This window comes from Carcharodon carcharias, chromosome 5 (assembly GCF_017639515.1).
Source record: "Carcharodon carcharias isolate sCarCar2 chromosome 5, sCarCar2.pri, whole genome shotgun sequence".
NCBI lineage: Eukaryota > Metazoa > Chordata > Chondrichthyes > Lamniformes > Lamnidae > Carcharodon > Carcharodon carcharias.
Window position 1 is genome coordinate 21424090 of NC_054471.1, and position 15563 is coordinate 21439652.

The following is a 15563-nucleotide window of genomic DNA, read 5'->3' on the forward strand; positions in this document are numbered from 1 at the left end:
TCTTGTAGTCTTTTTTCAATCAGGTACATCTTTTTAAACCCAAACTTGGAGTGACCTCATCACTGCTCCATTTAACTTGATTCTCGTACATCCTCTGGTCCTTTGCTCTTTGACTAGATTTTAAAGAAAAGGCTGTCTTCTTTTAAAACAGGAAGAGGTGGTTGAAGAAACACCTGGTGTTTACACAATCATTATCACCTCAGAAATATCCCAAAATGCTTTACCAGAAATGGAGTATTTGAAAATGCCATCAGTATTTATCATGCAGACAAAATTGGCAGATTCCACTAACAGCAAATGGGACAAATAACCAGTTAATCTAAACTATGTTGGTTGAGGCAGGAATCCTAGTAAGGATACTGTGAGAAATCCCTGTTCTTCTCTGAATAGTGCCATGGGATCTTTTATGTTTGTCTGAACAGGTGAATGGGGTCTCTGTTCACTGCCAGATTCAAAGGAGGGCAGCCTCCTACGCTGAAGTACTCCCTCAGTATTGCACTAACCTAGTAAGCCTAGATTATGTCCTCATCTCTGGAATTGGAATTGTACCCACAGCTTCTGCCTCCCGAACATCACTTTAGTCCATCAGGCTAAGTGAATCAGCCATATAAATACTGTGGTTACAAGAGCAGGTCAAAGGCTGGGAATTCTGCTGTGAGTAATTCACCTCCTGACTCCCCAAAGTCTGCCCACCGTGTGAAAGGCACAAGTCAGGAGTGTGATGGAATACTCTCCATTTGTCTGGATAAATGCAGCTCCAACAACACTCAAGCTTGATACCATCCAGGGCAAAGCAGTCTGCTTGATTGGCACCCCATCCACCAACTTAAACATTCACCTCCTTGACCACCGTCGCACAGCAGTAGTAGTGTGCACCATCTACAATCTACAAGATATCCTTGAGGAAAGGAAATCTTCCCTGGTCTGGCCTACATGTGACACCAGGTCCACAGCAAGGTGGTTGACTCTTAAATGCCCTTTGAAATGGCCTAGAGAAGCTACTCAGTTGTATCAAGCTACTAGAAAGTCAACAAGGAATGAAACCAGACCTGGAATCGACCAAGGCACTGGAAACGACAACAGCAAACCAAACCTTGTCGACCCTGCAAAGTTCTCCTTACTACCAACTGGGGGTTTGTGCCAAAAGTGGGAAAGCTGCCCCACAGCCTAATCAAGCAGCAGCCTGACATTGTTATACTCACAGAATCAGACCTTACAGACAATGTCCTAGACACCACCATCTCCATCCATGGGTATGTCCTGTCCCACCAGCAGAGGTAGCAGCACAGTGGTATACAGTAAGGAGGGAGTTGTGCTGAGTCCTCAATATTGACTCCGGACCCCCTGAGGTTTATTGACACCAGGTCAAACGTGGACAAGGAAACCTCCCACTGATCAGCATGTACTGCCCGTCCCCGTCCCCCCCCCCCCCCACCCCCCCTCACCCTCCAACTTCAGCTGATGAATCAGTGCTCCTCCATGTTGAACACCACTTGGAGGAAGCACAGAGGTTGGCAAGGGCACAGAATGTACTCTGGGTGGGGGGCTTCAATGTCCATCACCAAGAGTAGCTTGGTAGCACCACTGCAGACCGAGCTGGCCATGCCCTAAAGGACATAGCTGCTAGCCTGGATGTGCGGCAGGTGGTGAGGGAACCAACAAGATGGAAAAACATATTTGACCTGATCCTCTCCAACCTGCCTGCCGCAGATAGGAACATAAGAGCAGGAGCACACCCTTGAGCCTGCTGTGCCATTCACGTATGAATGTATGATGTATCTATCCATGATAGTATCAGTAGAAGGAATGAAAAGAGTCTGGCAACAAACATAAAAGGGAATCCCAAGGTCTTCTATAAGCATGTAAATAAGAAAAGGGTAGTAAAAGAAAGATTAGGAGCCGATTAGGGACAGGAAAGGGGACTTGCATGTGGAGGCTGGAGAAATAGAGGTGCTGAACGAGTACATTGCACCTGTCTTTACCAAGGAAGAAGATGCTACCCAGGCTGAGGCGAGAGAGGAGGTAACTGATGCACTAGAAGAACTTAAAATCGAGAGGAATGGGGCGTTGGAAAGGCTATCTTTACTTAAAATAGATAAGGTACTAGGACCGGATGAGATGCATCCAAGGGTACTGAGGGAAATGAGATGGAAATTGCAGAGGCACTAGTGATAATCTTTCAATCTTCCTTAGATACAGGGGCGGTGTGAGAGGGCTGGAGAATTGTGAATGTTACACCCTTGTTCAAAAAGGGATGCAAGGATAAAGCCAGCAACTTCAGACCAGGCAGTTTGACTTCAGTGGTAGGGAACTTCTGGAAACAGGATAAAATCAATCGTCACTTAGACAAGTGCAGGATAATTGAGGAAAGCCTGCATGGATTCATTAAGGGAAAATCATGTTTCACTAACTTGCTGGAGTTTTTTTGTGGGAGTAACAGAGAAGGTTAATAAGGGAAATGCTGTTAATGTGGCATATATGGATTTGCAAAAGGCATTTAATACAGTGTCATACAACAGATTTGTGAGAAAAATTCAAGGTCGTGGAATAAAAAGGAAAGTAGGCACTTGGGTAAGGAATTAGCTGAGTGACAGGAAATAGGGCAGTGATAAATGGTTGTTTTTCAGATTGGAGGAAGGTTTGTAATGGAGTTCCTCAGGGGTCAGTGTTGGGACCCTTGCTCTTCCTGATATATATTAATGACCTAGACTGTGCTGTGCAGGGCATAATTTCAAAATTTGTGGATGATTCAAAGATTGAAAATATTGTCCACTGTGATGAGAATAGTCTGGAACTTCAAAAGGCCATAGACATGTTGGTGGATTGGGAAGACAAGTGGCAGATGAAGTTCAATGCAGAGAAGTGTTAGTTGATTTATTTTGGTAAGAAAAATATGGTGAGACAGTATAAAATAAAGGGAGAGCCTCTAAAAGAGGTGCAGGAAGAAAGGGATCTTATTGTATACATACATAGATCATTGAAGATGGCAGGGCATTTTGAGAGAGCAGTTAATAAAGCATATAGTATATTAGACTTTATAAATAGCGGCATTGAGTACAAGAGTAAGGAGGTCATGTTGAACTTGTATAAGGCACTAGTTAGGCCTCATCTGGAATATTGCGTCCAGTTCTGGGCACCATACTTGAGGAAGGATGTGAAGGTTTTGGAGAAAGTACAGAGGAGATTCTCAAGAATGATTCCAGGGTTAAAGAACTGTAGCTATGAGGATAGATTGGAGAGGTTGGGATGCTTTTCATTGGAGAAAGGAAGGCTGAGAGGAGACTTGATAGAGGAATTCAAGATCCTGAGGGGTATGGACAGGGTAAATAGTGAGAAACTGTTCCCACTCAAGAGAATATCAAGAACTAGAGGGCACAGATTCAAAATAATTGGCAGAAGGAGTAAATGTGATGTGAGGGAAAGTTTTTTTCACCCAGAGGGTGGTTGGAATCTGGAACCAACTTCCTGAAATGGTGGTGGAGGCAGGTTTGATTGAGGTATTCAAAAGGGAATTGGATTGCTACCTGAAAGGAAATAATATGCAAGGTTACGGGGAAAAGGCAGGGGTGTGGGACAAAGTAGAATGCTCTTTCAAAGAGCCAGTACAGACTTGATGGGCTGAATGGCCTCCTGCATTGTAACAATACTGTGAAGGGACCACCATGTGGTCTTTGTGGAGACAAAGTCCTGTCTTCCTGACGAAGTACCCTCCATCGCGTTGTGTGGCACTACCACTTTGATCATTTTGAACAGATCTAGCAACTCCAGACTGGTCATCCATGAGGGCTATCATCAGCAGCAGAATTGGACTCGACCACAATCTGTAACCTCATGGCCTGGCATACCCCCACTCTACCATTACCACCAAGCCAGGGGATCAACCCTGGTTCAATGAAGAGTGCAGGAGGGCATGCCAGGAGTAGCACCAGGCATACCTAAAAATGTGGTGTCAACCTGGTGAAGCTACAACAGAGGACTATTTGCCAAACAGCATAAGCAGCAAGTGATAAACAAAGCTAAGTGATCCCACAACCAATGGATCAGGCCTAAGGTCTGCAGTCCTGACACATCAAGTCATGAATGGTGGTGGACAATTAAACAACTCACTGGAGGAGGAGGCTCCACAAATATCCCCATCCTTAATGATGGGGGAGCCCTGCATATCAGTGCAAAAGATAAAGCTGTGGCATTTGCAACAATCTTCAGCCTGACGTGTGGATTGGATGATCCATATCAGCCTCCAGAGGAGGTCCTCAGCATCATAAATGCCAGTGTTCAGCCAATTTGATTCATCCCATGTGATATCAAGAAACAGCTGAAGGCACTGCATATTGCAAAGGCTATGGACCCTAACAATATTCCAGCAATAGTATTGGAGACTTATGCTCTAGAACTTGCTGCACCCCTAGCCAAGCTGTTCCAGTACAGCTACAACACTGGCATCTGTGGAAAATCTGTGGAAAATTGCCCACATATGTCCTGTACACAAAAAGCCGGACAAATCCAACATGCCCAATTATCGCCCCATCAAGCTATTATTGATCTTCAGCAAAGTAATGGAAGGGGTCATCAACAATGATATCAAGCGGCGCTTGCTTAGCAATAACCTGCTCACTGATGCTCAAATGGGTTTTTGCCAGGGCCATTCAGCTCCTGACCTAATTACAGTCTTGATTCAAACATGAACAAAAGAGCTTAACTCCAGAGGTGAGGTGAGAGTGACTGCTCTTGACATCAAGGCAGCATTTGACCGAATGTGGCATCAAGGAGCCCCGGTGAAAACTGCAGTCAGTGGGAATCAGGGAGAAAACTCTCTGCTGGTTGGAGTGCTACCTAGCACAAAGATGGTTGTGGTGTTTGGAGGTCAATCACCTCAGCTCCAGGACATCACTACAGGTGTTCCTCAGGGTAGTCTCCTAGGCCCAACCATCTTCATCTGCTTCAATGACCTTCCTTCCTTCCATCATGTTCTGATGTGGGGATGTTTGCTGATGATTGCACAATGTGCACCATTCACGACTCCTCGGACACTGAAGCAATCCATGTCCAAATGTAAAAAGATCTGGACAATATCCAGGCTTGGGCTGACAAGTGGCAAGTTACATTCATGCTACACAAGTGCCACGTAATGATTGTCTCCAACAATAGAGAATCTATTTATTGCTCCTTGACTTTCAATGGCATTACCGTTACTGAATCCCCCACTATCAACATCCTGGGGGTTACTGTTGACCAGAAACAGAACTGAACCAGCCATGTAAATACTGTGGCTACAAGAGCAGGTCAGAGGCTAGGATGAGCAACTAACCTCCTGACTCCCCAAAGCCTGTCCGCCATCTACAAGGCACAAGTCAGGAGTGTGATAGAATACTCCCCATTTGCTTGGATGAGTGCAGCTCCAACAACACTCAAGAAGCTGGACACAGTCCAGGACAAAGTAGCCTGCTTGATTGGCACCCCATCCACAAACGTTCACTCCCATCACCACTGATGCACAGTGGCAGCTATCATCTACAAGATGCCCTGTAACAACTCACCAAGGCTCCTTCAACAGCACCTTCCAAACCTGCAACCTCTACCATCTAGAAGGACAAGGGCAGCAGACACATGGGAACACCACCTCCTGGAAGTTCCCCTCCAAGTCACTCACCATCCTGACTTGGAAATATATTGCCGTTCCTTCACTGTCGCTGGGTCAAAATCCTGGAACTCCCTCCCTAACTGCACAGTTGGTGTACCCACACCACATGGACTGTAGCAGCTCAAGAAGGCAGCTTACCACCACCTTCTCAAGGGCACTTAGGGATGGGCAATAAATGTTGGCCTAGCCAGTAATGCCCACAGCCCATGAATTAAAAAAAGGTCCCCCTCCTTTGCTGTACTGATCTGATTCCATGATAGGGGTTCATGGATAAAATGAATAATATTAAAAATAACTAACCAAGGCTCCTGCAACAGCACCCTTCAAACCCGCTCCTTTACCACCTAGAAGGGCAGCAGACACATGGGAATAGCAGCACTTGCAAATTCCCCTCCAAGTCATCCACCATCCTGACTTGGAACTATGTTGCCGCTGTTCCTTCACTCTCGTTTGGTCAAAATCCTGGAACTCACTTCCTAAAAGCAGTGTGGGAAATGATTCAAGAAGCTGACTCACCTCTACCTTCTCAAAGGGCAATTAGGGTTGGACAACAAATGTGGCCTAGCCAACGACTCCCACACACCATGAAAGAGTAAAAATATATCAGGTTCATCTCGCTCTTGGAATCCTCCTACTTATGTAATTTCAGAATATCCACCGCCCTGAGTCCAGTGGGGATTCTCCTTTGTCACCACAACACATTCCCTTCACCTCTCCAGTGTTGCTGTGCAAAGATCATCCCCACTTCCATTGGACTCTCATTGAAACAAGTGAATGTGCACAGTTCAAGGAATCCATAGAACCGAAGAGGTCTTAAGGATTGCAGGTTGGCCTTGCATCTGCAAGTCAAAGTTATTAAGTATATGGACTTCCAAAGCCTTTTGACAAAGTAATACATAAGAGTTGTTAGCAACATTTGGAGCTAACAAGGGGCTGTAGCAGAATGGATACCAAGTTGACTTAGAGATAGAAATTAGAGAGCTGTAGTGAATGGCTGCTTTTTGAACAGGAGGGAGGTGTACAATGCAGTTCCCCAATGTTTTCTACAAGGATCATTGCCGTTTTTGATATACGTTGATGACTGCGATACAGGGCAGAATTTTCAGATGATGAGAAACTTGGAAGTGTGAACAATGAGAAAGCTGGAGGACATAGCCTGGCTGGTGGAATGAGTCAACACATGGCAGATGAAATGCAATACAGAAAAGTGTGAGGTGATGCACTTTGGTAAGAAAAATGGGAGCTAATATAAGCTAAATTGTACAGTTTTAAAAGGAGTGCAGAAACAGTGACTGGGGTGCGTTGGGGTGTTTATGCACCAATCTTCGAAAGTGTAGGACAGATTTTAAAAAAGGTAAAAAACCATACGGGAACCTGGGCTTTATAAGTAGAAGCATGATGTACAAAAGCCAGGAAGTTACGCTAAACCTTAATCAAACGCTACTTCACCCCCAACTAGAGTATTTTGCTCAGTTCTTGGCATCACATTTTAGAAGGACATGAAAGCCTTAGTGAGCGTACAGGAGAAATTTATTAGAATGGTTCCATGCATAGGTGATTACAGTTACATGGGCAGACTGGAGAAACTGGACTTGATTTGTTTCGAGCAGAGAATGGTAAGATGAGATTTGATTCAATGTTTAAAATCCATGAAGGGTTTAGATAGAGGAAAATAAAATTTCTCCAATGGCTGAAAGATCAATGACAAGATGGCACAGATTTTACGGTGTTTGGCAAAAGAACCAGATGTGACATGATGAAAAACTCTGTTTTGCAGTGAGTGGTTAAGATTTGGAATTTACTACCTGATAGGGTGGGTGGATACAGATTCAATAGTAACCTACAAAAGGGAATTGGATAAAGAATTGAAGGAAAATTTGCAGGAATATGAGAATGTGCAGGGAGTTGGAACGAATGGGATTGTGTTTAAAAAGATCCAGTGCAGATCTGATGGGCCGAATAAGCTTGACACCATCCAGGACAAGACATCCACAAACATTCACTCCCTCCACCACTGATGGACAGTGGCAGCGGTGTGTACCATTTGCAAGATGCACTGCAGTAATTCACCAAGCCTCTTTATACAGCACCTTTGAAATGCATGATTGCTACCATCGAGAAGGACAAGGGTAGCAGACACATGGGAACACCAACACCTGGAAGTTCCCCTCCAACCCACACACCATCCTGAGTTGAAAATATATTGCTGTCCCTTCACTGTCACTGGGTCAAAATCCTGGAACTCCCTCCCTAACAGCACTGTGGGTGTACCTACACCACATGGACTGCAGCGGTTCAAGAAGGCAGCTCACCATCACCTTCTCAAGGGCAATTAGGGTAATAAATCTTGGACTAACCAGCAACGCCTACATCCCATGAATGAATTTTTAAAAAAGGGTTTCTTTCTTTGCTGTATTTTTCTATGGTTCCATGATGGGGGTTCATGGAAAAGGTGAATTCAGTTTCTCGGGCACAATATGGAGGTGATGACACTGAACTGAGACTAGCAGCATCCCCACAGTGTGGAAGGGAAGGCAGTAGTGAAGTGATATTGTTACTACACCGGTAATCCGGAAACCCAGGGTAACGCTCTGGGGACCCGGGTTCGGATCCCACCACAGCAGATGATGAAATTTGAATCCAATAAAAAAAAAAAATCTGGAATTAAAAGTCTGATGATGACCGTGAAACCATTGCCAATTGTCAGAAAAACCCATCTGGTTCACTAATCTCCTTTAGGAAAGGAAATCTGCAGTCCTTACCTGGTCTGGCCTACATGTGACTCCAGACCCACAGCAATGTGGTTGACTTTTAAATGCCCTCTGAACAAGCGCAGTTAGGGATGGGAATAAATGCTGGCCCAGCCAGCGACACCCACATCCCATGAACAAATAAAAAAAAATCAATGGTCCAGTTACTCCAAACTAATTTCGGGAATTTCTAGTCACAGACCATGGAAAAGCACATGAGGTCAGGGAAAGTGCATGAGTGGGAAAATTGGATTTTTTTTAAAATGAAGCTGCAGCCAGAATCTAGAATTTTTTTTGTCTTAACGAGTAAAATGTGTTGGGTTGTTCTTTGGACCTCTTCCTCAACTGACAACTGATGCGAGATCAGTAGTTAATTTTAAATATGAGTTTAAATAGATTTGTGTTAGCCACAGATATTAATGGATATAGGGCATATGTGGGTTTATGGACGGATCTAGGTCACAGATCAACCATTGAATGGCAGAACAGTCTCGAGGGGACTGAATGGCCGTCTCCTGTTCCATTATTTGAATGAATGTGTGACTATAACATTCACTGTTACTGCTAAATTAATACTTTTACTGTTTTCATTCTGATTGGAACCCCAGAGACCCCTTCCACCCTGGACAACAGTGTGATAATGGACAAAGGTCAGCTGCAGGATGAAGGCTTGTTCCTGCCGTGGATTGTCACAGTGCTGGATGCTGTTGTCCTGCTGATCAAGGACAATGTGTGGCCTGTCGCTCAGTCACTCTTGGAGTATGTAAGTTCTTTTGTTCTTTTCTCCAGTCAACGTCTTACCTCTTGCTCCTGAGGTGCTGTGGTTCCATGGTGCCAGCCACCTTTTGGTACTTGGATCAAGTTGGCAGTTCTTAATGTTTGAATGTGCATGTTGTTGGGCCATACCTGTGATATTGCATATTCAGGTGCTGACAGGCATGCAGCAGGTCCTTCTGATTTTTATTTCCCCTCCTTGCATGCAGGAAGGTGCCCATTCTCTGTTCCTTCCTATGCTGTGTGACATTGAGACTTGGTGGACCATTGTGGTGTCATTTTGTGGCTTGCCACTTGGTGGCTCCACTGTGCCATTCCATATAAAAATGATTGTAAATTAAGAAGTTATTCTCTTGAAGCTTTTTCTATTACAAAATCACAGAATCAGAGTGCAGAATAGGCCCTTCGGCCCATCGAGTCTGCATCGACACGTGAGAAACACCTGACCTACCTACCTAATCCCATTTACCAGCACTTGGCCCATGGCCTTGAATGTTATGACATGCCAAGTGCTCATCCAGGTATTTTTTAAAGGATGTGAGGCAACCCACCTCCACCACCCTCCCAGGCAGCGCATTCCAGACTGTCACCACCCTCTGGGTAAAAAAGTTTTTCCTTACATTCCACCTAAACCTCCTGCCCCTCACCTTGAACTTGTGCCCCCTCGTGACTGACCCTTCAACTAAGGGGAACAGCTGCTCCCTATCCACCCTATCCATGCCCCTCATAATCTTGTACACCTCGATCAGGTCACCCCTCAGTCTTCTTTGCTCCAACAAAAACAACCCATGTCTATCCAATTTCTCTTCATAACTTAAATGTTTCATCTCAGGCAACATCCTGGTGAATCTCCTCTGCACCCCCTCCAGTACAATCACATCCTTCCTGTGATGTGGTGACCAGAACTGCACACAGTACTCCAGCTGTGGCCTCACCAAGGTTCTATACCACTCCATCATGACCTCCCTACTTTTGTAATCTATGCCTCGATTGTTAAAGGCAAGTGTCCCATATGCCTTTTTCACCACCCCACTAACATGTCCCTCCACCTTCAGAGATCTATGGACACACACGCCAAGGTCCCTTTATTCTTCAGAACTCCCTAGTGTCATGCTGTTCACTGAATACTTCCTTATCAAATTACTCCTTCCAAAGTGTATCACCTTACACTTTTCAGGGTTAAATTCCATCTGCCACTTATCTGCCCATTTGACCATCCCATCTATATCTTCCTGTAGCCCAAGACACTCAATCTCACTGTTAACCACCTGGTCAATCTTTGTGTCATCCACAAACTTACTAATCCTACCCCCCACATAGTCATCTATGTCGTCTATATAATAGGGGACCCAGCACAGATCCCTGTGGTACGACACTGGCTTCCAGTCACTAAAACAGCCTTCTTTCATCACCCTCTGTCTCCTACAACTAAGCCAATTTTGAAACCACCTGTATCCCATGTGCATTTGCCTTCTTTATAAGTCTCCCATGTGGGACCTTGTCAAAGGCTTTGCTGAAATCCATATAAACTACATCAACCACTACCCTCATCTACACACCTGGTCACCTCCTCAAAAAATTCCATCAAATTTGTTAGGCATGACCTCCCTCTGACAAAGCCATGCTGACTATCCCTGATCAAACCTTGCCTCTCCAAGTGGAGATAGATTCTCTCCTTCAGAATTTTCTCCAATAGTTTCCCTACCACTGATGTGAGACTCACTGGTCTGTAGTTCCCTGGCTTATTTCTACAACCCTTCTTAAATAGTGGAACCACATTAGCTATTCTCCTGTCCTCTGGCACCTCCTCCGTGGCCAGAGAAGAATTAAAAATTTTGGCCAGAGCCCCTGCGATCTCCTCCCTTGCCTCCCTCAGCAGTCTGGGACACAAATTATCTGGACCTGGAGATTTGTCCATTTTTAAGCCTGCCAGCACCTCCAATACCTTGTCACTCCCTATATCAATTTGTTCAAGAACCTCGCAGTCTCTCTTCCCAAGTTCCATACCATCATCCTCATTCTCTTGAATGAAGACGGATGTGAAGTATTAGTTCAACACTCTACCGATGACCTCTGGCTTAGGTGAAACTAGTGGTGGATCAGTGAGGATAGGCACAATCTGGTGTGATACTGATTGAGAAAAGTTGATCTCAGCTGTAAATGCAATGGGGTAACAACATTGTTAGCTCATGGGTTTATAGGGAATTAAAATCAACCAGAGTTGCATTGCTGTCCATTGACCCTTTCATGGAAGGTTTATTGATGTCAGATGAGGTCGTGGCTGTGATGCCCTCAGTGGTGGAGTAACCTACAGATGCTTAATGTCAGTGAAGAGTGGTCGCTTCGAAGGGATGCTGGAGATTTGGGTGGGAGGTGGGGCTGATGCTCATGAAGCCCTGCTCAGCATGAGTTGGCTTTCAAAAGAGAATAAACTGAAGGATGTGTGAAATTTTCAAGGTGAAAAGAATAATTTAAATATATTTTTGAATCAGTGATAAAACCAAACTGCTGGAAATATTCAGCAAGCCAGGCAGGCTCTGTGGAAAGAGATGATGACCTTTTACCTGAAAGTTTAACTATTTCTCTTTCTATAGATGCTGCCTGACTCGCAGAGTATTTCCAGATTTTTAACTATCAAACATCTGCAAGTTTGCTTTCTATTTGAATCACTAGGTTACTTTGAGACTCTCTTTTGGAAAAATCTTAAGTTTTGGGCTGGGAGGCGGTGAACAGCGAGCAGAGACTGGTCCTCCAAAGCTGCGGGGCGCTGTCGGGGGAGTGGTCCCTTTGGCGGCCGCTCTCACCCCTGGTGCTGGCTGTGCCGCTGCCGGTGCGCGCATGCGCGCGCCCTCGCGCTTTCCGTGTGTTGACGTGTTTTAAACGGCGGTTGTTCGGGCGCCGGCAGCGTCCGTCAATATGATGCCGAGGACCTGACACCGGCCTGGGCCCCAATCTCCTCTCCTCACCCCATCCCCCATTTAAAACATCGGACAAAGTGTATCCCTCCCGGCGTCCGCCATGGGCTTGGACCAGGAATCGCCGCCCCGCCAGCCGCAGCCCCCACCCGCCGTAGCCGCGCCCGGTGCCGCTGCGCTCGTTTACTCGGCTTTGGTGGGCCGGATCGGCCAGGTCAGTGTGTGCGTGTTAGTTAATATCAGCTCCCCCCCCCCCGCCTCTCAGTGTGGGCCGGATTGGCCAGGTCAGTGTGTGTGTGTTAGTTAACATCAGCTCCCCCCTCTTCCCCCCCCCCCCGCCTCTCAGTGTGGGCCGGTTTGGTCAGGTCAGTGTGTGTGTGTTAGTTAATATCAGCTCCCCCCACTCCCCCCCCCCCGCCTCTCAGTGTGGGCCGGATTGGCCAGGTCAGTGTGTGTGTGTTAGTTAACATCAGCTCCCCCCTCTTCCCCCCCCCCCCCGCCTCTCAGTGTGGGCCGGATTGGCCAGGTCAGTGTGTGTGTGTGTGTGTGTGTGTTAGTTAACATCAGCTCCCCCTCCCCCTCTCAGTGTGGGCCGGATTGGCCAGTTCAGTGTGTGTGTGTGTTAGTTAATATCAGCTCCCCCCCCCCCGCCTCTCAGTGTGGGCCGGATTGGCCAGGTCAGTGTGTGTGTGTGTTAGTTATAATATCAGCTCTCCCCCGCCTCTCAGTGTGGGCCGGATTGGCCAGTTCAGTGTGTGTGTGTGTTAGTTAATATCAGCTCCCCCTCCCCCTCTCAGTGTGGGCCGGATTGGCCAGTTCAGTGTGTGTGTGTGTTAGTTAATATCAGCTCCCCCCCCCCCGCCTCTCAGTGTGGGCCGGATTGGCCAGGTCAGTGTGTGTGTGTGTTAGTTATAATATCAGCTCTCCCCCGCCTCTCAGTGTGGGCCGGATTGGCCAGTTCAGTGTGTGTGTGTGTTAGTTAATATCAGCTCCCCCCCCGCCTCTCTGTGTGGGCCGGGTTGGCCAGGTCAGTGTGTGTGAGTGTTAGTTAATATCAGCTCCCCCCCCCCCCCCCCCCCCCCCGCCTCTCAGTGTGGGCCGGATTGGCCAGGTCAGTGTGTGTGTGTGTGTGTGTGTGTATGTTAGTTAATATCAGCTCCCCCCTGCCTCTCAGTGTGGGCCGGATTGGTCAGGTCAGTGTGTGTGTGTGTGTTATAATATCAGATCTCCCCCACTTCTCAGTGTGGGCCGGATTGGCCAGGTCAGTGTGTGTGTGTGTGTGTTAGTTAATATCAGCTCCCCCCCCACCTCTGTGTGGGCCGGATTGGCCAGGTCAGTGTGTGTGTGTGTGTTAGTTAATATCAGATCTCCCCCCCCCCCTCTCAGTGTGGGCTGGATTGGCCAGGTCAGTGTGTGTGTGTGTTACTTATAATATCAGCTCTCCCTCGCCTCTCAGTGTGGGCTGGATTGGCCAGGTAAGTGTGTGTGTGTGTGTGTTAGTTATAATATCAGCTCCCCCCCATCTCTCAGTGTGGGCTGGATTGGCCAGGTCAGTGTGTGTGTGTTAGTTAATATCAGCTCTCCCCTGCCTCTCAGTGTGGGCCGGATTGGCCAGGTCAGTGTGTGTTAGTTAATATCAGCTCCCCCTCCCCCTCTCAGTGTGGGCCGGATTGGCCAGGTCAGAGTGTGTGTGTGTGTGTGTGTGTGTGTGTTAGTTAATATCCAAGTGGTTATGGTGCTGGGTTTGTAATCCCAAGATCAAGAGTTCAAATCTCACAATGGCAAACTTTGAAACAATATAACTTCATCTGAAACAGATGGAAACGGGTTTGTACTCGAAAGAGTTACATCTTCTATTAAACTTTGTTCTTGGTTTTACAGCTGACCTGAATTAGGGGCTGTGCCTGATTTATCCCAATTTTGTTGATTTAGTTTTCATTTAAAAGATTATCAAGAGTTCAAATCTCACAATGGCAAAACTATGTAACTTCATCTGAATAGGAACACATGGAAACATGTTTGTACTGGAGAGAGTTACAGTGAAAGGGAAAAAGCATTGGCTTGGCCTAAATAGCCAAGTGGTTATGGTACTGGGCTTATAACCCTGAGATCAAGAGTTCAAATCTCACAATGGCAAACTATGAAACAACGTAACTTCATCTGAAACAGATGGAAACGGGTTTGTACTTGAAAGAGTTACATGGATTTTAGCTTGGCCTAAATAGCCAAGTGGTTATGGTACTGGGTTTGTAACCCCAAGATCAAGAGTTCAAATGTCACAGTGGCAAACTATGAAACAATGTAACTTCATCTGAAACAGATGGATACGGGTTTGTACTCGAAAGAGTTACTCCTCTTAGTATATTGTTTAATATGGTACCGTGGCCAAGGGGTCTAAGTGGCTAGATTATAATTGCAATCTCTTTGGAAGTGTGGGCTCGAATCCAACCGCTGCCAAACATTTGCCGGGCATCGGGGTGGTCCTTTCGGCTTACGCCGATGACGTGCTCCTTATGTTTAGTGACCCGGCTGACCTGCGGAGGATGCGCGAGTGCCAGGAGGTCTACTCTGCCGCTTCTTCTGCCAGGATCAACTGGGGTAAATGTTCTGGACTCCTGGTCGGTCAGTGGCAGATGGATCCCCTACCCGAGGAGCTCAGGCCTTTCACCTGGAGCAGGACCAGCCTCCTCTACCTGGGGGTCCATCTCTGCCCCGCTGAGGAATCCTGGCCGGCAAACTGGCAGGAACTGGAGACGAAAGTCACCGCTCGCCTGCGGCGCTGGACAGGACTGCTCCGAGTGCTATCTTACCGAGGTCGAGTTCTGGTCATAAACCAGCTGATCGCCGCCATGTTGTGGTATCGGCTGGTCACTTTGACTCCTCCCCCGGACTTTGTCACAAGAATCCAGAGATTGTTAGTCGACTTCTTCTGGGACAAAAGGTTGCACTGGGTCGCTGCTGAGGTTCTGAGTCTCCCGCTTAGGGAGGGTGGTCAGGCGCTAGTGTGCCTACGCACACAGGTGGCGACTTTCCGCCTTCAGACCCTGCAGCGATACCTCTACGTCGAGCCTCCTCCTAGATGGTGTGCCCTGATGACGTATTTCTTCCGTCAGGTGCACGGCCTGAATTATGACGTGCAGCTCCTGTTTATAGAACAGCTGGGCCTCGGTGGCTCCTTGCAGGCGTTGCCCGTCTGTTACCAGGACCTGATCAAAGTCTGGAAAGTGGTCGCCTCGCGACGCAGCTCTCCCCCGTCAGGAGTAGCGGCTATCGTCAGAGAGCCGCTGCTCAGGAATCCGCCCCTCCGTCCTTTTCAGTGGTTGGCGGAGAGGAGGGCTGTGGCCGCAGGGGTGACCAGGATCGGGGACGTGCTGGGTGGCGGAGGACTGGGCTGGATGCTCCTGCAGGAGTTGGCGCGACGCGCGTCTGTGAGTGTCCAGGTCGCAGCCGATGCCATCCAAGACCTGAGAACGGTCGTGCTCG

At 47.2% G+C, this 15563-nt stretch overlaps 1 protein-coding gene across 1 annotated transcript in view; it reads left to right on the plus strand.

The window, feature by feature from the left end:
• The window catches only part of LOC121278032 (transport and Golgi organization protein 1 homolog), a 120452-nt gene that overhangs the window by 22699 nt on the left and 82190 nt on the right, over positions 1-15563 (plus strand). The window contains exon 6 of the mRNA XM_041188050.1: positions 9000-9154. Within this exon, the coding sequence (XP_041043984.1) occupies positions 9000-9154 (155 nt within the window). The remainder of the gene's footprint in view (positions 1-8999; positions 9155-15563) is intronic.